At 42.7% G+C, this 22535-nt stretch overlaps 1 protein-coding gene across 1 annotated transcript in view; it reads left to right on the forward strand.

Annotated features, from left to right (window-relative positions):
- The window catches only part of SLC44A3 (solute carrier family 44 member 3), an 84334-nt gene continuing 62179 nt past the window's right edge, over positions 381-22535 (forward strand). Inside the window, 5 exon segments of the mRNA XM_018045792.1 lie at positions 381-510; positions 964-1071; positions 4488-4630; positions 7052-7188; positions 8094-8187. Of these exon segments, the coding sequence (XP_017901281.1) occupies positions 484-510; positions 964-1071; positions 4488-4630; positions 7052-7188; positions 8094-8187 (509 nt within the window). The 5' untranslated portion in view covers positions 381-483.

Raw genomic sequence — 22535 nt, forward strand, 5'->3', positions numbered from 1 at the left:
GGAAAGGGCACTCACCTGTTAGCCATGTAGATGTAATTCGGCATGCCGCCGTGGCCCACCCTCGGCAATGGTTTCCTGAGACTTTCTATTTCCTGCTGTCTGCGTGGCCGCACGCTAATCAGGCCCCAGCGGGGGCGCGCGCAGGGTCGTGGCGGGGCCAGCGGGGACCTCACGCTTCAGCGGGCTACACGGGCAAGTCGGGAGTCGCACCGCGCGGTGGTTTAGACGAGCGGCGAAGAGCCCCGGCCTCGGGGCAGGTGCGCGGGGACTCGCGCGGATCGCAGGGTGCACCCGAGCGGCCCCGGGTGCGCGCGGGGGCCGGGGGCCGCTCAGGATGGCGCGCAGGGCGAAGTCCGTGGCGCTCGGAGGCTGCCGCGGGGCGGCGCTGCGCCCCTTCTCGCCGGTCGGCCGCCGGGCCCCGAGCCGGCCCGCAGCGGGCTCGGCGAGGGCTCCCAGTGCGCGGCCCCCGGCGCGAAGGGCAAGATGCAGTGCCTCGGAGCGGAGCACCTGGTAAGGCCCGCACCTGGCCCCAGGGCAGGGATCGCGCGCGGGGAAGGCTCGGGCCCCTCCACGCACCTGCCCCGCGGGGACGCTTCCGCCTCCCGGGATCCCGGGGACCGACCTCCCGCCGCTGCGCCGCCGCCTCCCGGGGGCACCTGGCGGGGCACCTAGGACCCACTCGGCTCCTGGGGCGGAGGCGCGGGAGAGGCTGGCCTCTAGGCCCCAACTTGGGGCCGCCTCTAGGTGCACCTCCAGGTAAGGACTCGGAGGCTGGGAACTTCTCATCTGCTCCGCACAGGCAGGTGTTTCAAAGGATTCGCGAACGTTTCGGGAGGCCACGTTAAAAAAAAAAAAAAGTTATTTTGAACAGTCTTCGAGTAAGTTTGGGCTCATTTTCTAGGTTGGGACCTAAATATATGATTATCCTCTTTTCCTAAACACTCTTCTTTCTTTTTCTGGAAGGATTCCGCAGAAAGAATCCCCACGCAAAGACAGTGGCGACCTCAGATTTATAGGAAATGCACAGATACGGCATGGTTGTTCCTGTTCTTTCTCTTCTGGACTGGTTTGGTAAGTGTGGGTGCCTGGCAGGGAAAAGACCAGAGTGTGGTGTGTGTGTGTCCCGAAATAGCTGTGCCCCAAATATAAATCGCGTCCCTGGGCGGGGGTGAAGTGAGGTGGGGGGTGAGGGTTCCAGGTTGTACCAGGTAACAGGTTGTGCCACAGCTAGAGACGTTTGCCACAGAGCAAATAGCAGTTCTCAGAAGTGCCAGTCAGGTATCTCTTAACCTTCTAGGCTCAGTAGATTGGAGAGGCTGGCTTATTACCATGGGCCACTTTCTAACACAAGACGGCATTAGGAAATGAGAACCACCGTCTGCAGTGGGATTGCCATTCAGTAGGCCTCTTAGTACCAGCCCACTGAGGGGGAAGTTCTTGTACCATCTGGTCTCAGTTCCCCGCATAAAATGTTCCTCTCACAAAGGGATATCCACGTAAGCCTAGAAATAAATTCCTCTTACTTTAGCTGAGTGTAACTTGCTCTTGGAATGTTGTGTTTAGCAGGTGAACAAGCCTTTGCTATAAACCCTCTAGTTGGATAGGAAATGAGGTTTTTGCCCACTCTAGTTACCAGGTGTGTGTGAATCCTGGTAGACCTTCCATTTTAGTCCTGGAAGAGTCTCTTGGAAGCTGAACTTTGATGCTTTTATAGCTTATTTTAGAGTTGTAGGTAACAGCAGAAAAAGGCTCACTTGAGTTCTTAAAAGATCATGTTCATGAAATCCTCCATTTCAGATGGAGGCATGCTGTTTCTTCATGGTAAATGATTATAAAGCCTGACAGTGGCTACCATGTAATTACCTTTGTTGAAAAGAGTTAAATTTGAATAAACCCTAAAATATGATCTCTTTCCAAGCTAGAAAGGCATTTACTCACTTGACTTACCGGCTGGTTTCACACAGATAGGTGAATAACAGGCGCAGCGGAAGGCTGGACCTTAAAGGCATAACCATATGTTCTGTGTTGCCTCTATAATGACCCCTGCAGCTTTTCTCTAGGAGTTGGGAAAAACTATACCTATAACACCTCCGCTTAAACTTTCCACAGATGCTGGTGTTTCTCTCTGGGTCTGCTGTTGTGTAAATGTAGGGAGCAGCTGTTCTGCCAGTTCCCGGCTGCTTTGAACTTGGACTGTTAATGATCTTCCCTAGCCTCTCCACAGCTCAAACCCAGTGCCTAACTATCAAACCTTCAGCCAGCAGTTGTCTGGGGAAAGGATTTATAGATGGCCCATCCCAGCCGAAAGATCTAAGAACCATCAGAACGGTGGCACAAAGCTGGAGATGGCTTCAAATTTACATATCATTTGCAGAATAAACCTGAAAACTTCAATGTGCCTATGTTCTCTTTACTTTATTAAATTTGAGTAATGATAGTTCTTCCTGAGGTGACTAGCTTTTATCTTTTGCAATATTTTTTTATCCACAGCCAAGAGGGTAAGGATGTTATTTCTGCCTCTGCTGTTTGGCTTTCTGGTCTTTGTTATGACATCCTGACCAGGAACAAGGCATATGCTGGATGGAATTATTGATGGTGCTGTCCTGAGCTGGGGCTGAACAAAGGAGGTTTGGGTGAGGGACCAGAATTATGAACCAGGACAGTCTATGGCAAACAGAAAGAGTGCCAGCCTTTCTTTATATATACAGAACAGAACCCGCTCAATTCTGGGCCATCTCTGCCTGTGCTGCCTCCCCAGTGTCCTCTCCCACCTTGCCTTTTCTTATTCTTCTTTCAAGACTCCTTTTTCCATATCTTCCCACAATTGAGTGAAACCTCCTTGAATATCTCCACCATAACTGGTATACCCACCTACTGTTTGGAATTGCAATTGTGTGTTTGAAGTTGAAAGAAAATTTTAATGGTTTAGTGTGGTAATATGACAGGGACTCAGAATTATCCAACTCTCCCTCCAGCCACCGGCCCCTCCCACCAAAAAAAAACCCTTGCCCTCCTGGGCAGGAGCTCCCCTTTATTATTAGATCTCTGCTGATCTGGGTGGAAGACCAGAACCCCTTTCCTTTGTCTAAGTCTAAAACCAATCAGAATCTGACCACACTCCAAAAGGCAGAGCAGGAAGGGGACCAACTGGGGACTGGGTCAGCCGATGGTGCCAGCCACAGGGGCACACACCCACCCCCCTCCCGAAGCCTGAGAGTAAAGGGTGAGGGATCTGTCCGGTTGCACAGGTGACCCACTCGTCCTGGAGTCTGACCTTGAGGTTGAGGAGGTACTGGTAGAATAGGAGTGGCAGAGACCCTCCTTCCCTGGGATGTCAGAAGTTTCTCAGCCCTGAGCCCTGCCTGTCTTCTAGGCTAAGTTTCTTGGGGGCTCGATTTTGTTTCCGTATCCCTTAGTAGGCACTTTGAGATGGTTATTTTGATTCCTGAATTAGTAATGAATGTAAAGTATCTGAAACATAATTGACTTTGGGAATATGTACTTTTGGAACATCTGGTACCACAGTTATTTTTTCCAAATATTGAATGGTATTTTCTGTATTACAGATTGAGAAATTTATGATACTAAGCTTATGTTATGGGAAGATACAGACTCAATCTGAGTAGAGGGCCCATCAATGCATATTAAGGGACTAGTCACTTGAGCTGAAATTTTAAATATTCCACATTCATTACAAAATTGGACAAAAGTGACTACAGATTGCATGATGTTCTTGTCCAGCAAAATTCCTGAAATTCCTTATGTATTTTAAGCACTTATTCCAAAGCACCATTTTCTCACTTGTTACAGACCATATTTTGGTATGTTTCAACTGTGTTGCTTCTACCCCTGAAGATCAGTGTCCCCTAAATACAAGATAAAAATAAAAGTGGAAGAGAAAGTAAGAGGAGAGAGAGGTGGAAGGGAGGAAAGGTAGATGGATAGAACCTCAGGGAAGGAAGCAGAGCCCCAGTGCCTTAGATAAAACAAGGGACAAAAGTTTGAGTTATCCTGGTGATCTTAGGCAAAAAGAGAAAATGACAGACTCTTGGGGAAGAAGGAGAGACAGCAGAGAGGAATCTGCTTTGGAGTTTTAGAATAGTGTCCCTCCGTAACCTGGTAAAGCAAGTACTAGAGAAGCAGCAGCCCCATCAGCGGTCCTCAACCTTATTGGCGCCAGGAACTGGCTTCATGGAAGACAGTGTTTCCACTGACGGGGATGGGAGATGGTTAGGGGATGATGCAAGCTTATTATATTTACTGTGCACCTTATTTCTCTTATTACATCAGCTCCATCACAGGTCGTCAGGCATTAGATCATGGAGGCTGGGGACCCCTAATTGATCTGGCTTGCTGGTGTCACTGCTAAAGGAGGGAAGTGCGTTAGTGCTGGGGAGATTTGATTTTACCAGGTTCCATTTTAAGGATGTGAGGGCTGCTTTCCAGCCCATTGGCCAGGCTCTCACGTGCCACTTGGGTTTTGCCAGGCGTTTATCATGGGCTACTCAGTGGCGGCTGGAGCCACAGGAAGACTCCTCTTCGGCTATGACAGCTTTGGGAACGTGTGTGGCAAGAAGAACTCCCCCGTAGAAGGGGCTCCTCTTTCAGGGCAGGATATGACTCAAAAAAAGTAAGTGTTGAAGTAAGTCCTCAACCTACAGAGGGGCTAAAGTTCACAACTTTGTATAAATTAGTCATTTTGAGCCTGGAAACTGATATCCCACTCAAAACTCTATCAAGCCAACTCATAAAAGGAAATTTTGATATGGTAGTAAGGACACAGGTTTTAGTATCAGCCAATCCCAAGTTCAAATTCAATCCTTGCTGCTTTTCAGCTGTGTGACTTTGAGCAGGGTACTTAACTTCTCTGAGCTGAATTTTCATCTTTTTAAACCAGTTATTATACCTATCTCATAGGCTGTTTTCAGGATCCACTGAGACACTGCATGAGCTAAGGCTTAATAAGTGTTAATTGTCACTATTATTATCCATTATGTGTGTGTGTGCGTGCTTAGTCATTCAGTCGTGTCTAACTCTGCAGCCCCATGAAATGTAACCCTCACCGTGGAGTTTTCCAGGCAAGAATACTGCAGCTGGTTGGCATTTCCTCTTCCAGGGGATCTTCCCAACGCAGGGATTGAATCTGCATCTCTTAAAGTCTGCTGCATTGGAAGGCGGGTTCTTTAGCGCTAGCACCACCTGGGATCAGAATCATGTTACTAACTATACACCAAAGAGAGTATTGTTTCTATGTGGAAATACCTCAATCCCACCTGGGGATGTTCAGAACCTGTGTCCCACTCTCTCCCAGCCTACACTCTCAGCTATGGCACCGTGGTGCATACTCTTATCTCCCTGACTCCAAAAGAGAAACCAAAAGGGGAGAGAAAAGACAGGACTCCCCCAAGGGGAGAGAAATTCCTGGCCATGATTTTCTAAGATGAATAAGGCCTTATAATAACTTCAAGGCTTGATAATCAAAAGCAGCTCCTAGGAAAGACATCTTACGTGTATAAGGTCCTGGGTATAAGTGTGGAGTCACCAAGTACAGATCCCAGAGCAGGCCTCTTCTACCCCTGAATGTTGCTCTCCAGTAAGGGGCTTTGCATTGCTGGAAGTGGATTGCCCCGGGGCCGTTTCCCCCTACGCTTGTGGGCGTCGCTCACAAAGAACACAGGGAGGAAGAGGCTTCCCAGATACGCCTGTGCTTCTCTTTGGACACTGCATTCATAATGCAGTGCTGGGAAATAGTCACCCTCTTTGAAATGAAAAGTGTATATTTTATTATTAATCGCCAAAAGGTAGAAGCAACCAAGTGTCCAGCAGATGAATAGTAAACAAAATGTGTATACATGTAATGGGATAATTTTTTAGCCTTTTTAAGGAAAGAAATTCTGACACATGCTATAACATAGATAAATCTGGAGGATATTATGATAAGTGACGTAAGTCAATCACAAAAAGATAAATAGTTTGATTCCACTTATATGAGCTGCCTAGAGTAGTCACATTCATAGAGACTGAAAGTAGAACGGTGGTTGCCAAGACTTGGGGGTGATGAATTATTATTAAGTGGGTACAGAGCTTGTTTTACAAGATGAAAAGATTCTTGTGGGAGGAGGGGCGGGGTGGGTGGTAGTGACGGTTGTACATCAACGTGAATGTGGTTCGTGCCACTGCACACATAAAATCTTTAAGATGGTAACATTTTATGTGTATTTTACTGCAATTTTTAAAACTTAATAAAATAAGTAGAATAAAGTATATAGTTATCATACACTTGGAAATCTGTTCCCCCATCTCCTGTTACACCACCACCCCCCTTCCAACCCCAGTTGAGGAAAAAGAAGCTTCTGGGACCCCTTCTCTAGGTCTCTCTCCTGGAGGACTGCCTACAGGGCTCTTGACCTGGCATTGCTCTGATCTCAGCAGCCAGGATAAGTGTAGGGCAAGGGTCTGGGAGCTGCCGCTGCCAACCCTCACATGACCTTGTTAATGGCAACAAGCAGTTTTGTTCTTGTGCCCAGTGGCTGGGCAGCTGCAGCAGGAAGGGTCTCTAGTTTCCTGGCTCAAACTGGGAGGCAGGGGGAGGGGTAAGCCTTTAATTCACAGCCTCGGCCTCCTCCTCTCCCCTTCTCACTTCCCTGGGTTGAGCTATTCTCTGAGATATAGTTGAATACACTATGCTTTCTGTGGACTTCACTGATGCACTGGCCTCACCTAGGGAACACAGGCAGTGTTATCAGTCCTTTTTGCTTCTCAGTGACTTCCTCCCAGAACGCCCTAGTGTTATCAACATCCCAGAAAATGCTGAATCTGAAAGAGGGAAGTTTTGTTAACATTTGAATACAGCTCCCAAACTGTACAACTCCATAGATGACCCCAGGTGGGCATAATACTTGTTAAATTATGCAGGAAGTATTTGATGATGAAAGTTGGCTTTAATTATTCCCATGTTTGATAGCGTGTGGCTATCGTTTAAGTCCCACAATTAAACTCAACAACAGGAAATGCTCTACGACATTCTCCTTCTGTTTCATCTGCCTCCTAGACACGTGTTTTTTATGAATTCCTGCAACCTGGAAGTCAAGGATGTGAGGCTCAGTTCCACCGTTCTCTGTGTATCCAGTTGTCCTGAAGAGCAGCTTGATACCCTGGAAGAGGTCCAGCTCTTTGCAAACACCAGTGGTGGGTACCAAAGGATGGGGTCTCTATTCCCCCTGAGGCTGGGGATCATGGCAGGGTAACCTGTACAGACACAGATGAGATCACTTGCCTTGCTTCTGCTTCCTCTGCGAAGTGGGAAATTGTCTTTCCTTGTGGGTGCTTTTCCTTGTGTAGAAAGGGCCATAAACATTTTCTCCTGAGCTTAATTGCGTTCAGGTTTATCTGGAATTCATCTGAAACCCTAGCTGTTCTCTGCTCACTGCCAGGGTCTGGTCTGCCGTAGAAAGTGGGAGGGAACAGCAGACATTGAGGGCCTGAAGGCAGGGTCAGACGGAGGTCAGAGAAGCGCACTTGGCAGGTCCAGTCCTAGAGAGGCACCCACAGGCTTCGGGTTGAATTGCCAACAAGTATGTTCTTTCATTAAAATATTCGGGCTGTGGATAGTTTCACTGACCAGTGGGACAGTTGTACGTTGTTCCAAAAGCACTTAATTTGCTCTGAGCCTGCTTTTCAGATTTATATTTTAAGGATTAAACAAGCAAAGGGAAGTAAGAAATTCGAGGCAGCCCACTGCAAATTTCATCTGCCTGAGAAGTGGGGTGCCAGATTTTTTAAAATTATTTGCAAGACTGGGTTAAAAATATCAAGCCTATATAATAAATCATCTTCAAATCATTTTGTTACCAATCATTTTATAACTTTTGAATTTGGCATTTTGAAGAGAGGAAAGCAGAGAACCTGATTTGATCTCAACTGGATGCTTAATTCTTTTTGTCTTTAGGACACCCAGAGACCTGTTTTCTGTTAATGGTTTATTCTGTCTTTTCCCCAGTTGGGTAAAATGACTATGGTTTCTTTACTAGCTCCCCTAGAGAGATAAGTGTAATGTAGGAAAATGGTATAGCCTATGTGTTTTCTGCTTCTAGGATCCTTCCTGTGTGTTTATAATTTGAATTCCTTCAACTACACCCAGATTCCAAATGCAGACTTGCTGTGCCCCAGGCTACCAGTTCCCCCAAGGTAAGAGCTTTCAAACGTTTTCCTTATCCACTAATAAAACTTATTGGGTACTTGGTGAGAGTCTCTTACCTTCTCCATAAGAAGCAGGCCTTGGTGGGCAAGGCCGATGGTCAACACACCTTTTTTCTCAGTGAGAATAGAAAACAGATCCTTCTCAAGAACATCACTCAGCAAACTGCTTTCACAGTCTTATTCATCCCTATCAGCTAGGGCAATACCTGGCACAGAGGAGGTCTCCTGTAATTAAAGCTCTAAGGGTGTAGTTGCACTGCCGTGATTAATGGCTCACGTGTGAGCCACTGAGAAGGCTGAGGGGGGAAATGCAATTAATTATCACCACCACCATCTAAACTATTTTAGATACCATCAGGATGCTGAGAGGTACTGAAGAAGGACTTAGGTTTATTTTGCATTACCATTCTTTTGAAAATTATATGTTTACAATGAATGAGACCTCTGTGCAAAATCCCTTCAAGATAATCACAATTTAAGTAGAACCAAGGCATTATGCCAGCTCCCTAGTATAATGTTCATCAAATTTGTGGTCAGGATTCCCAGTAAGAAGTGCATTACATCACAACTCCAGTATACACGTATCTTCATACATACTGATGTATATGGAAACAGAAATAAAGTCTCACAAAACAAGACTTCTTCCTTACTAATAGTTCCTAGTCTGTTTCAGTTTTTTAAAAAGTAATATATTTCATAATCTTCTAAGAGCTTGAAAAATGCTGAGATAGCCGGTGCTAAGAAAAATGAGTAGATTTTAACAGAACAGGGGGAAGACTATAGGTAACCATCCTTGTGTCCTTTTCCAAAATACTTTGTGTTATAAGTAATTGAAAGAGGAGAGAATTATTTCCAGAGGAGAATACCATACTATTTTTCTGTAATACCTTTTTTAAAATTTGATTTCTTATTAGATGTCATAAACATATCTCAATGAAACATAACTAAATCCAGAAAAAAAAAATATTCCAGTAACTCAAAGAAAAATGATTTAATATGTGGAGAGAAGTTTTTTTTAACTTTATACCCTTTGACCACATCTCCCCTTCCGCCCCCACCCTGTGGCTACTACATTCTGTTCTCTGCTTCTGTGAGATAAACTGTTTTAGCTTCCACATATAAGTGAGTTCATGCAGTGTTTGTTTTTCGAGAAGGATTTTTAAAAGAACACTATGTGTGTTCTGGGCCTGAAGAAGGAATTGAAAGAGAATAAAATATCTAACGCTATAATTTAACCAGAGTTGAATGAACTGTCCTCTTACTATCAATGGGATGATTACTGTAATTCCCTGGGAAGCTTATATTTTTATATTGATGATAATAACAGACATCTATTGAGTCTGATGCTTGCCCAAAAATTATCATGTACTTTTCTAAGCTCTTAACATGTGTTAATTTACTTGGGCCTCATAAAACCTATGTGTTGTAGATATTTCCATCCCTATTTTATGGCTGAGAAAGCTATTGCAGAGGCAGGTTAAAGTCATACGAGTGGAAGAGCTGATTCAAACCCAAACAGCATCCGCGTTTGTTCCTGTAACTCTAAGCAAATAGGTCTTTGTTCATTTTATTTTGTCTGGCAAACAGCCTAAAGGGCTCACACCAAGCTGGGGAGGGGATGGCGGGGTTGGTCCTGTACCCTGCATCCTCGGAACACCATCTTTTCTACATCTCAAGCCAGTCTTAGTCCTTTCACCCCTTAAATGCAGACCTTTGCAACACTTAGCTTTTCAAGTGAAGACAAAACTGCTGATTGACTGGTTTTTCTTGGATGGAGTGAGGGAGATAAAAGTAGCCTCGAGGGCTCCATTTCCTTTTCCTACACAAGCAAGCAGTTGTTTTAAGATGGAAATTATCATATTTTATCATGGAAGAGCAGTGCCAAGAGTGAAAAGCTTGAAAACATGAGAAGTGGGACCATACAGCCAAGGGACGTTTTCTAAATACTTCTCTTTGATAAACCAATCGTTTCTTCTTTCTGGGTTGATCATGTGAGGTATAACACACCCTTTTAGAGCAATGACTGAGTATAGAGAAGGTTTGTATACCTAGGAACAAGCTGCTAAGAGCAGTGAGAAAATACTGCAGAAGATAGCAAGCAAGCATATCTTTTTCCTTTCGGTGTTCAATGTAATATTGTATTTTGAGTCCCCACCCCCATTAGATTTTAGATTTAAAGTCTAAAAGGCTTGGTTTTTCCCTCTAGTAAATTCTATTTCTAGCCTCTCACATAGGAGCCTGTGCATGTCACTGCATTGTTTGCTTGAGTAAATTCCATGTGTAGGGTCATCTAAATTCGCAATCAGCTCTCTAGATAGTTCCCTGTGTATTTGAGTGGCTTTCCTGGTGGGGGAGGAAAAACAGACGTGGGAAAGAAACCACAGTTTGTGGACCAAAATAGACACATCCCCTGCCCCAGCTCATTAATGTGCATCTGGTCCACAACCTACCAGGGATGACCCACGCTTTACATGCCTCCCTCCATCATTCTCAGAACTAAGACGGAATCAGCATAGGGGAATTAAATGCCTAAAAAGCACAATATTTAAGAAGCCATGTTGTCAAAATTAGGGGCTTATGGAGAATTGTGTTTGAGGAAAAGCAAATAAAATGACGTGAAATCTTTATCTGATCTTATTTTTTGAAAACACCAAATAAAAGTTCAGAAAGCATTTTCTTTCAAAACAATTCAGATTCTTTGGTGTTAAGACTGTTTAGTAATAGAAAAGAAAAAGAAATTCAAAATGTAAACATTGGAAAGCAGGAGTTAAAATTATTACTTTATATGTGGTAAGATATACATACTGCTTTATATGCCCTATGGTCCCAAGGGTTGCAAAGAGTCAGATGTGATTTAGCGAGTGAACAACAATGTGGTAAGAAAATTAATTGAAAAACAACAAATGATAAAAAAAACTAAGGTAACAGGGAACAAGATTAATATACTGAAATCTGTAGCATTCATATGTTTTCTGAAAAGACTGCTTTTTATCACAGCAGGAAAAAGTATATACAAAAAAAGTCTAGAAATTAACAAGAATGTATAAGAACCACAGGATGAAAGCTTACATATGCTTCTGAGGTACAAAATAATTTTGAACAAATAGGAAGATAGAATGTCTTCTTGATGGTATGACTCAACATGTTAAAAATGTTACTTCCCTCTATACTACTTAAGATGTTATTTCTAAGTTGAAAAATATAGGTTTATTATGATTAAAATAAATATAATAGGATTTTTTCAGTAGCTAGATAAGCTGATTTGAATGTCTGTAAGGAAAAAAATTCTCTTAAATGACCATGAAAAATCTGAAGAAAACAATGAAGGAAAACTAGTCCTTCCAGTTTTTAAACCATGTTTAATAATTGAATACTGTGATACTAGTTCATATGTAGAAAGGTCAGTAAAGGATACTAGATAATCCAGGAACAGGAATTCTTACAAGAATTTAGTACACGATAAAAAATGGCATCTCAAGTCAGTGACAGAAACTTGGACTATTCAACAAGTGGTGTTGGGACAGCTGGGTAGGAATCCAGAGGGAAAAACTGGATCTATACCTCATGGCTTATATGGATAAATTCCAAGTAGATTAAAGATCTTAACTTACAAAGTGAAATCAGGAAGTACTAGAAGGCAGGGGAGAATTCTCTTATAACCTGGAAGTAAAGAAGGCTTCTCTCTATGACTTGAAATTCAGGAGACATAAAACTAAAAACATCAGTAAATTTGGCTACATTAAAAAGAAACATTTCTGCATGACAAAACAGTAGAAGCAAAATTAACAGGCAGATAAGTTACAATTCATATAAAAAAAGATTGACCTCTAATTTATGAAAGGTCTTACTAATCAACTTTTAAAACACCAGCATCACAATATAAAACTGAAATGAGAATATGAATAGATGCTTCAAAGAAAAGTGCAGTATTTTTTAAAGATACTAAAAAAGACTGAACCTCCCTTATAAAAGGGGAAATCCCATTTAAGACTCTGATGTTTTCACCTCATAGACTCAGTTCAGTTGCTCAGTCATGTCTGACTCTTTGTGACACCATGGACTGCTGCACACCAGGCTTAGACTGGCAACATGTTTTTTTTTTTTTTTTAAATAAAAAGCACGCTTTGCAAAAGGATAGGGAAATAGGCACTTATACAATCCTGAAGCAGGATTGTAAGGCGGGTAATTCATCAGTATTCATCAGTCACTAATGTATAATACATGCTTTCATTTATTTGCATTGAAGTATGGTTGATTTACAATATTGTGTTAGTTTCAGGTGTACAGCAGAGTGATTCAGTGTTTTTTCTGATTACAGCTTATTACAAAATATTGAAAATAATTACCTGTATAATACAGCAAATTCTTGTTGCTTACCTATTTTATGTAGAGTAGCTTTTATCTGTTAATCCCATACTCCCTCCCTCTTCCCTTTGGTAGCCTCAAGTTTGTTTTCTATGTCTGTGAGTCTGTTTCTGTTTTGTATATAGATTCACCTGCATTACTGTTTAGATTCTGCATTCTAAATGATATGATATTTGTTTTTATCTGCCTGGCTTACTTTACTAAATATAATGTTCTCTGGGTCTCTCCATGTTGCTGCAAATGGGAATATTTCATTCTTTCTCATGACTGAATAATATTCCATTATATGTTTATACCACACTATCCATTCATCCGTTGATGGACAAGCATTACTTCCATGACTTGGTTATTATAAACAGTGCTGCCATGAACACTGGTGTGCCTCTATCTTTTCAAATTAGAGTTTTCATTTTTTTTCTGGCATGTGCCCAGGAATGGTATGGCTGGATCATATGATAGCAGTGTTTCTAGTTTTTTAAAGAAATCTCCATACTGTTTTCTCTAGTGGCTGCACCAATTTATATTTCCATAAATGGTTTACAAAGTGGTGTAAAAGGAACATAAGTGCTCCCCTATTGGGTGCATATATATCAATGAGTATAATATCCTCTTCTTGTATTGATCCCCTTTTCATCATTTAATGCTCTTCTTTATCTTCCTTTATGGCCTTTGTTTTAAAGTCTATTTTTTCTATGAGTATTGCTACCTCTGCCTCCTTCTTGTTTTCTTTTTTTTTTTCTGATTATAGCTCATTACAAAATATTGAAAATAATTACCTGTATAATATAGTAAATTCTTGTTGTTTACCTATTTTATGTAGAGTAGTTTTTAATCTGTTAATAAAACTCCCTCCCTCTTCCCTTTGGTAGCCTCAAGATTGTTTTCTATATGTGTGAGTCTGTTTCTCTATATCCTCACTTTCAGTATGTGTATGCCTTTTGCCCTGAAGTGAATCTCTTGTAGGCAGCATATTGTACATTCTTGTGTCTTTTATCCAATCTACCATGCTGTGTCTTTGATTGGAGCATTTGGCCCATTGACATTTAAAGTGATAATTTATAAGTATGTACTTAATGCCATTAAAAAAATCTTTTTCAAGTTCCTTTAATTTTATGTTTATTATTTTTAAATATTTATTTATTTTTTTGGCTGTACTGGGTCTTAGTTGTAGAATGCAGAATCTTTGAACTTTGTTGCAGCATATGGGATCTTTTAGTTTCCGCATGTGAAATCTAGTTCCCTGACCAGGGATCGAACCCAGGCCCCCTGCATTGGGAATGCAGAGTCTTAGCCATTGGACCAACAGGGAAGTTCCCTTACTGCCAGTTTAATCTTTGTTTTCTAGTTGTCTTCTAGTTCTTCTTTGCTTATTTCTTCTTTCTATTTTTCCTTTTGTGATTTGATGACTCTCTGTTGTAGTATGTTTGATTTCCTTTCCTTTTGTTTTTTGTGAATATAGTCTATATTTTTGATTTATGGTTGCCATGAAGTTCAAGCATATTAACTCATGACTGTATCTACTGATTTTATACTAGCAATCATTTAAGGTCAAACACATTGTAAAAGATTTGCATTTTGTACTCCCTTCCCTCCCATTTTGTTTTCTCAATGTTGTATTTTGTATCTTCATGCTTATCGTTTTACTATTTGTGCCTTGCTTAGTCGTTTAGTTATGTCCGACTCTTTGCAACCCCATGAACTGTAGCCTGCCAGTCTCCTCTGTCCATGGGAATTCTCCAGGCAAGAATACTGGAGTGGGTTGCCACGCCCTCCTCCAGGGGATCTTCCCAACTCAGGAATCAAACCAAGGTCTCCTGCATTGCAGGCAGCTTCTTTATCAGCTAAGCTATCAGGGAAGCCCTCTTTCACTATTTAATGTAGTTATTTATATATATTTTTTCTTTTTTACAATTTTTTGATTGTTGTTTTGTCTATGTGCTGGCTTATGTAAGTGATCTTCAATCCTTTTATGATTTGGCTTTCCTATTATGATTTTCCCTTTCCTATAGATTCTTGCTACCTTTCTATTCAGAGAAGACTCTTCAATATTTCTTTTAGGGTAGGTTTAATATTGCTGATTCTTTTTGCTTTTGCCTGTCTGGGAGATTCTTTCTCTCTCCTTCTGTTCTAAATGATAAGCATGCTGGATAGAGCATCCTAAGTTGCAGGTTTTTCCCTTTTAGGACTTCGAATTTATCTTGCCACTCCCTTCTGGCCTGCCAAGTTCTGTAGAGAAATCAACTGATAGCTTTAAGGAGATTCCCTTGTAACTGACTCTTCGTTTTTCTCTCACTGCCTTTGGAATCCTCTTTATCTTTAACATTTGCCATCTTAATTATGAGATGTCTTGGTGTGAATATTCGTGGGTTCTTATTGTTTGGGACCCTCTGTGCTGCCTATACCTGACTATATGTTCCCTTCTTTAGGTTTGGGAATTTTTCAGCCATAATTTCTTCAAATGCGTTTTCAACAACCCACCACCTTCTCCTTCTGGAATGTCTATCATGTGTGGGTTGGCACATTTCATGTTATCCCATAGGGATCGTATGTTGCTCTCATTTGTTTCCATTTGTATGTCCACCTGCTGTTCTAACTGGGTGATTGCCATCATGCTGTCTTCCAGATCACTTATTCATTCTTCTGTAACATTTATTCTGCTATTAATTACCTCTAGGTTGGTTTTTATCTTGGCAGTTGAATTGTCCTTTTTTGATCAGTTCATCTTTATAGTTTTTAGTTCCTTGTTACAATGATCTCTGTTTCTGTCAATAATCTTTCTTAATTCAGTTAGCACTTTTATTGCCACCTTTTTGAACTTGGGGTCTAGTGGATTAGAAAGGCGTGATTCATTATTTGTTCTTTTGGGGGATTTCTCTTGTTCGTTTAATGGGGAGTAGTTCCTCTGCCTTTTTATTCTATTTAACTTTCTTTGTCTTTATAAGTTCAGGAGAAACAATTATCTACTATGGTCTTGTAGAGAAGTTTTTATGTGGGGGCATCCCCGTGTAGCCTCTGCCTGTCCAGTGTCTTTGGTGTAAGTTGCTGGCTTCCATATGGCTGCCAGCCAGGCCTTTCCTCAGAGTTTGCTGGCCATTTTGCCCTTCGTGGGGAGGGTTGTTTCCAGAACCTGTGCAGGATATGAGGGGGGGCTTCCCTTTTGCTCCGTGGCTGTTGTGACTCTATTAGGAGCAGTGTCAGCTCCTCAGTTATTGAATTAGAAACCCTAAAGGTCAGGGTCAGTGAGGCTTTATGGCTCTTGAGTGTGTTCCCCACCCCTACGGAGGTGATTGCTGAAGCAAGTGAGGCCTCTGTGGTCACAAAGGACCTATGGGTCCCCATGGCTCTGCTTGGAAGCAGCCCAAGATCACATCCCTTTCTCTGTTGTGTTCGTCCCAGATCTAATGCAAGGCTGTGGCGTGGAGTAGGCTGGGGCTAGGGGTTGGATGTTGTGGTTGCCCAAGTTTATGTGCCTGTGCCCCCCTACCAGGATCTGTGCTGCCTCTGTGCCAGTCTTCTCCAGGACCTGTCTGCCCCAGATTTAGGGCGAGGCTGTGGTGTGATGTGGGCGAAGCTGAGGAGCTCTCACTGGGAGAGGACTTGCCACTTCTGAATGCACGGACAATGGCCATCGCCGCCCCACCCAGACCACATTCCAGGCCCTCTGGGCTGTTTCTGTGTAGCTAGATGAGTCCCAGGGCCTGTCTGCCCAGCCCTTAGCCTCTGTGCAGTTTCTGTGTAGCTAGATGAGTCCCAGGGCCTGTCTGCCCAGCCCTTAGCCTCTGTGCAGTTTCTGTGTAGCTGGATGAGTCCCAGGGCCTGTCTGCCCAGCCCTTAGCCTCTGTGCAGTTTCTGTGTAGCTAGATGAGTCCCAGGGCCTGTCTGCCCAGCCCTTAGCCTCTGTGCAGTTTCTGTGTAGCTAGATGAGTCCCAGGGCCTGTCTGCCCAGCCCTTAGCCTCTGTGCACTTTTGGCACCTCCCTGTGCTCACCCTGCCAATGGCCGATGTGGTTCCACTCGCCCCGTGCGTGACTAGACAGTGTACTGTGTGGCTTCACCTGCATCACACCCCAGGTGCCCTGGTCTGTTTCTGCATAGCTGAACTGAATCTGTTCCCTGATCTTGCAGCAGGTTGTGGTTTGGAGTGAGCAGGGCCAGGGTGTTTGCCCCTTCTGATTGAGTGTGGTGAGCTGGCACCAGTGCACGGCTCTCTCCACCCTGATTCCCAGCAAGCCAGCATGCACACACTCTGTGTAAGTGGAATCTAGGCTTCTCTAGTCCTTCTTTCTGTCTCTGCAGATTTTCCAGCAGTCACGGGGGCTAGTCTTCTCCGCATGGGAGCCCAGGATGTGGATGCCCAGATTGTGGCTCGACAGCTTGCTTTTCAGGGGCACAGGTCCCAAGGCAATGCCTTTTTGTCCCAGCCAGTTACATGGAACCACTTTTTCTTGCAGGTTTGGTTGTATAGGAGTTCTTCTGCTGGTTTCCAGTTAGTTTCCTAAGAGAATTGTTCCACATGTAGATGTATTTTTGATGTGTTTGTGGAGGTGGGATGTGTTCCACATTCTCTTGATCCCCCTCCCTACTTCCCAAAGGGAACCATTTAGCCATTTTGAAGCTACATATTATGGCTGATTATAAGAGGGCCTAGGACCAGTGATTCTCCAGTAGCAATAAACATACCCAATGTCCAGAGCTTGGTTTCTAAGTGCTGTTCTCCAAAGGGTCTGATTTTAGGGCTTGAATGAGGGAAATACCAGATAAGCCTGGCATCATCTTGTCAAATTAGAAAGTAAGGAAGTGCTCAAGGGGGGAAAAAGGGATTGGCCATGTCAAAAGGACACAGGGGCCAACCTGAAATACCTCCCAGTGGACAAAGATGGAACAATTTGAGCAACTAACTAAATAACAATCATAATGGATTATAACCCAAAGAATATATATCCAGGAGTCCATACTTACGTAAATAAGAGACTAAGTAATAAAGGGGAGGAAAGGGATAAATCTTTACAGAGGGATCTCTGATAATGTGTGTTGGTATTCCTCCTCTAGGATATGGAAGTTAATTTCCTTTTGAGAGCAGGCTGGACTTAGTGACTCACTTTTAAGAACAGAGTGAAGAAAGAAAAAATACTCGCATTCCAGTGGAGAAATCTGGCAGGGCCCAACCACCTTAACCAAGTGATCGTGGTCAAATTCAGCAGTGAAGTCAGGCTGCTGCCATGTCCCCAGTGTAGTCCTCTGAGAGCACCTCCCCTTGGTGGCATTCTTCCCCTAAACCCATTCAGTTCAGTCACTCAGTCGTGTCTGACCCGCTGTGACCACATGGACTGCAGCTCATCAGGCCTCCCCATCTGTCACCAACTCCCGGGGTTTACTCAAACTTATGTCCATTGAGTTGGTGATGCCATCCAACCATCTCATCCTCTGTCGTCCCCTTCTCCTCCCACCTTCAATCTTTCCCAGCATCCGGGTCTTTTCCAATGAGTCAGCTGTTCACATCAGGTGGCCAGAATATTGGAGTTTCAGCTTTAGCATCATTAGTCCTTCCAATGAATATTCAAGACTGATTTCCTTTACGATAGACTGGTTGGATCTCTTTACAATCCAAGGGACTCTCAAGAGTCTTCTCAAATACCACATTTCAAAAATATCAATTCTTTGGCACTCAGCTTTCTTTATACTCCAACTCTCTCATCCATACATGACTACTGGAAAAACCATAGCCTTGACTAGATGGATCTTTGTTGGCAAAGTAATGTCTCTGCTTTTTAATATGCTGTCTAGGTTGGTCATAACTTTTCTTCCAAGGAGTAAGTGTCTTTTAATTTCATGGCTGCAGTCACCCTCTGCAGTGATTTTGGAGCCCCCCAAAATAAAGTCAGCCACCGTTTCCATTGTTTCTCCATCTATTTGCCATGAAGTTATGGGACCAGATGCCATGATCTTCGTTTTCTGAATGTTGAGCTTTAAGCCAACTTTTTCACTCTTCTCTTTCACTTTTATCAAGAGGCTCTTTAGTTCTTCACTTTCTGCCTTAAGGGTGGTGTCATCTGCATATCTGAGGTTATTGATATTTCTCCCAGCATTCTTGATTCCAGCTTGTGCTTCCTCCAGCCCAGCGTTTCTCATGATATACTCTGCATATAAGTTAAATAAGCAGGGTGACAATATACAGCCTGACATACTCCTGTCCCAATTTGAAACTGGTCTGTTGTTCCATGTCCAGTTCTGACTGTTGCTTCCTGACCTGCCTACAGGTTTCTCAAGAGGCAGGTCAGGTGGTCTGGTATTCCCATCTCTTTCAGAATTTTCCACAGTTTATTGTGATCCACACAGTCAAAGGCTTTGGCACAGTCAATAAAGCAGAAATAGATGTTTTTCTGGAACTCTTCTTGCTTTCTCAATGATTCAAAGGATGTCGGCAATTTGATCTCTGGTTCCTCTGCCTTTTCTAAAACTAGCTTGAACACCTGGAAGTTCATGGTTCAAGTACTGTTGAAGCCTGGCTTGGAGAACTTTGAGCATTACTTTACTAGCATGTGAGATGAGAGCAATTGTGCGGCAGTTTGAGCATTCTTTGGCATTGCCTTTCTTTGGGACTGGAATAAAAACTGACCTTTTCCAGTCCTGTGGCCACTGCTGAGTTTTCCAAACTTGCTGGCATATTGAGTACAGCACTTTCACAGCATCACATTTTAGGATTTGAAACAGCTCAGCTGGAATTCCATCACTTCCACTAGCTTTGTTCCTAGTGATGCTTTCTAAGGCCCACTTGACTTCACATTCCAGGATATCTGGCTCTAGATGAGTGATCACACCATCATGATTATCTGGGTTGTGAAGATCTTTTTTGTACAGTTCTTCTGTGTATTCTTGCCACCTCTTCTTAATATCTTCTGCTTCTATTAGGTCCACACCATTTTTGTCCTTTATTGAATCCATTTTGCATGAAATGTTCCCTTGGTATCACTAATTTTCTTGAAGAGATCTCTAGTCTTTCCAATTTTATTGTTTTCCTCTATTTCTTTGCACTGATCACTGAGGAAGGCTTTCTTATCTCTCCCTACTATTCTTTGGAACTCTGCATTCAAATGGGTGTATCTTTCCTTTTCTCCTTTGCTTTTCACTTCTCTTCTTTTCACAGCTATTTGTAATGCCTCCCCAGACACCCATTTTGCTTTTTTGCATTTCTTTTTCTTGGGGATGGTCTTAATCCCTGTCTCCTATACAGTGTCACGAATCTCCATCTCATCAGGCACTCTATCTATCAGATCTAGGCCCTTAAATCTATTTCTCATTTCTACTGTATAATCATAAGGGGTTTGATTTAGGTCATACCTGAATGATCTAGTGGTTTTCCCTACTTTCTTCAATTTAAGTCTGAATTTGGCAATAAGGACTTCATGATCTGAGTCACAGTCAGCTTCTGATCTTGTTTTTGCTGACTGTATAGAGTTTCTCCATCTTTGGCTACAAAGAATATAATCAATCTGATTTCAGTGTTGACCATGATGTCCATGTGTAGAGTCTTCTCTTGTGTTGTTGGAAGAGGGAGTTTGCTATGACCTGTGTGTTCTCTTGAAAAAACTATTAGCCTTTGCCCTTCTTCATTCTGTACTCCAAGGCCAAATTTGCCAGTTACTCCAGATGTTTCTTGACTTCCTACTTTTGCATTCCAGTCCCCTATAATGAAAAGGACATCTTTTTTGGGTGTTAATTCTAGAAGGTCTTGTAGGTCTTCATAAAACCGTTCAACTACAGCTTCTTCAGCGTTACTGGTCGGGGCATAGACTTGGATTACCATGATATTGAATTGTTTGTCTTGTAAATGAACAGAGATCATTCTGTCATTTTTGAGATTGCATCCAAGTACTGCATTTCAGACTCTCTTGTTGACTATGATGACTACTCCATTTCTTCTAAGGGATTCTTGCCCACAGTAGTAGATATAATGGTCATCTGAGTTAAATTCACCCATTCCAGTCCATTTTAGTTCGCCGAATCCTAGAATGTTGACGTTCACTCTTGCCATCTCCTGTCTGACCAGTTCCAGTTTGCCTTGATTCATGGACCTGACATTTCAGGTTCCTATGCAATATTGCTCTTTACAGCATTGGATCTTGCTTTCACACCAGTCATATCCACAGCTGGGTATTGTTTTTGCTTTGGCTCTGTCTCCTTATTTTTCTGAGTTATTTCTCCACTGATCTCCTGTAGCATATTGGGTACCTACCAACCTGGGGAGTTCATCTTTTAGTGTCCTATATTTTTGCCTTTTCATATTGTTCATGGGGTTCTCAAGGCAAGAATACTGAAGTGGTTTGCCATTCCCTTCTCCAGTGAATCACGTTTTGTCAGAACTCTCCACCATGACCTGTCCGTCTTGGGTGGCCCTACACAGCGTGGCTCATAGTAATTGAGTTAGACAAGGCTATGGCCCATGTGATTAGATTGGTTAGTTTTCTGTGATGGTGGTTTTCAGTCTGTCTGCCCTCTGATGAAGAAGGATAAGAGGCTTATGGACGCTTCATGATGGGAGAGCCTAACTGAGGGGGAAACTGGATCTTGTTCTGATGGGCGGGGCCATGCTCAGTAAATCTTTAATCCAGTTTTCTGTTGATGGATGGAGCTGTGTTTCTCCCTGCTATTTACCTGGGGCCCAACTATGGTGGAGGAAGTGAAGATAATGGTGACCTCCTTCAAAAGATCCCATGCATGTATGCTACCCTCAGCGCCCCCAGCCCTGCAGCAGGCCACCACCCTAAACCTGTCCCTGCAGCCTAATCGTGAGAGAACATGAGGGTCATTCTGCAGCTTGCAGGACGTTCATGAAATACCTGACCATGAATCTTCAGAAGTGTCAAGGTAATGACAAATAGGGAGAACTAAGAAATTGTCCCAGACCAAGGGGGACACAACAAATAAATGCGGTGTGGTATGCTGGAACCAGAAAAGGAATTGGTGGAAAAGGGCCATTTCCAAATATAGTCTGTGGTTTAGTGAATAATGTAGCACCAGTGTTGATTTCTTAATTTTCACAAATGTTCTGTGGTTATATCAGATGTTAACATAAGGTGGAGGTGAGGGAAGGTATGCGGGAACTCTCTGTACCTTCTTTGTGATTTTTCAGTAATGCTAAAGATATTCCAGAATGAAAGTTTCTATATTAAAATGCTTTACTGTTCTCCAGCCTCGAACACTCTTATAATGTGTTGTTACTGTTTAATCACTGAGTTGTGTCCAGCTCTTTAGCGACCCCATGGACTGTAGCTTGCCAGGCTCCACTGACCATGGAATTCTTCAGCCAAGAATACTGGAGATGATTGCCATTTCCTGCTCCAGGAGATCTTCCTGACCCAGGGATCGAACCTGAGTCCCCTGCCTTGGCAGGCAGATTCTTTACCACTGAGCCACCAGGAAAGCCCCTTATAATGTGTAGGTGAAAGATTTATGAGAGTAACAGTTTTTTTTTCCTACCTCTTTTTTGAAAAAGGTCTGGTATCTCATTTAGGTATATAATTTTTACTATTTTTGACACTCAGCAGCAGACTGCTATTTAAATTTCCTGTTATGTTCATATATGCTAACAAATATCTCTATGGTGATATGCAAGAAACCAAAACCTAATGGCCTGTGGACAAATGTTCTTCAGTGGCTCAAGGAGAAGAAAGAGCAATTTCTTATGATTTATTCTAGATACTTATGGAATCTGAGCCATGTGAATGTATTGCATCTGTAAAATTTTTAATTAAAAAAAAAAAAGGCTTGGTTGTGTTACTCCTGAATCAATATTTGATGACTCAGGAACTGTTTCTCTACTGTTGAGCCTCCTGAGAAAGATCCTTCTGTATGTTCTATGTTGAGATTCGCTGGGTGTTTTGAAGCCATTTTTCCTTCATGATGCTGTAATATCAAATGACATTTGGATTCCCTTTGCTTCATCTTCACACATTTCACAAAATATTTGGTAAC

Source organism: Capra hircus, chromosome 3 (genome assembly GCF_001704415.2).
Source record: "Capra hircus breed San Clemente chromosome 3, ASM170441v1, whole genome shotgun sequence".
NCBI lineage: Eukaryota > Metazoa > Chordata > Mammalia > Artiodactyla > Bovidae > Capra > Capra hircus.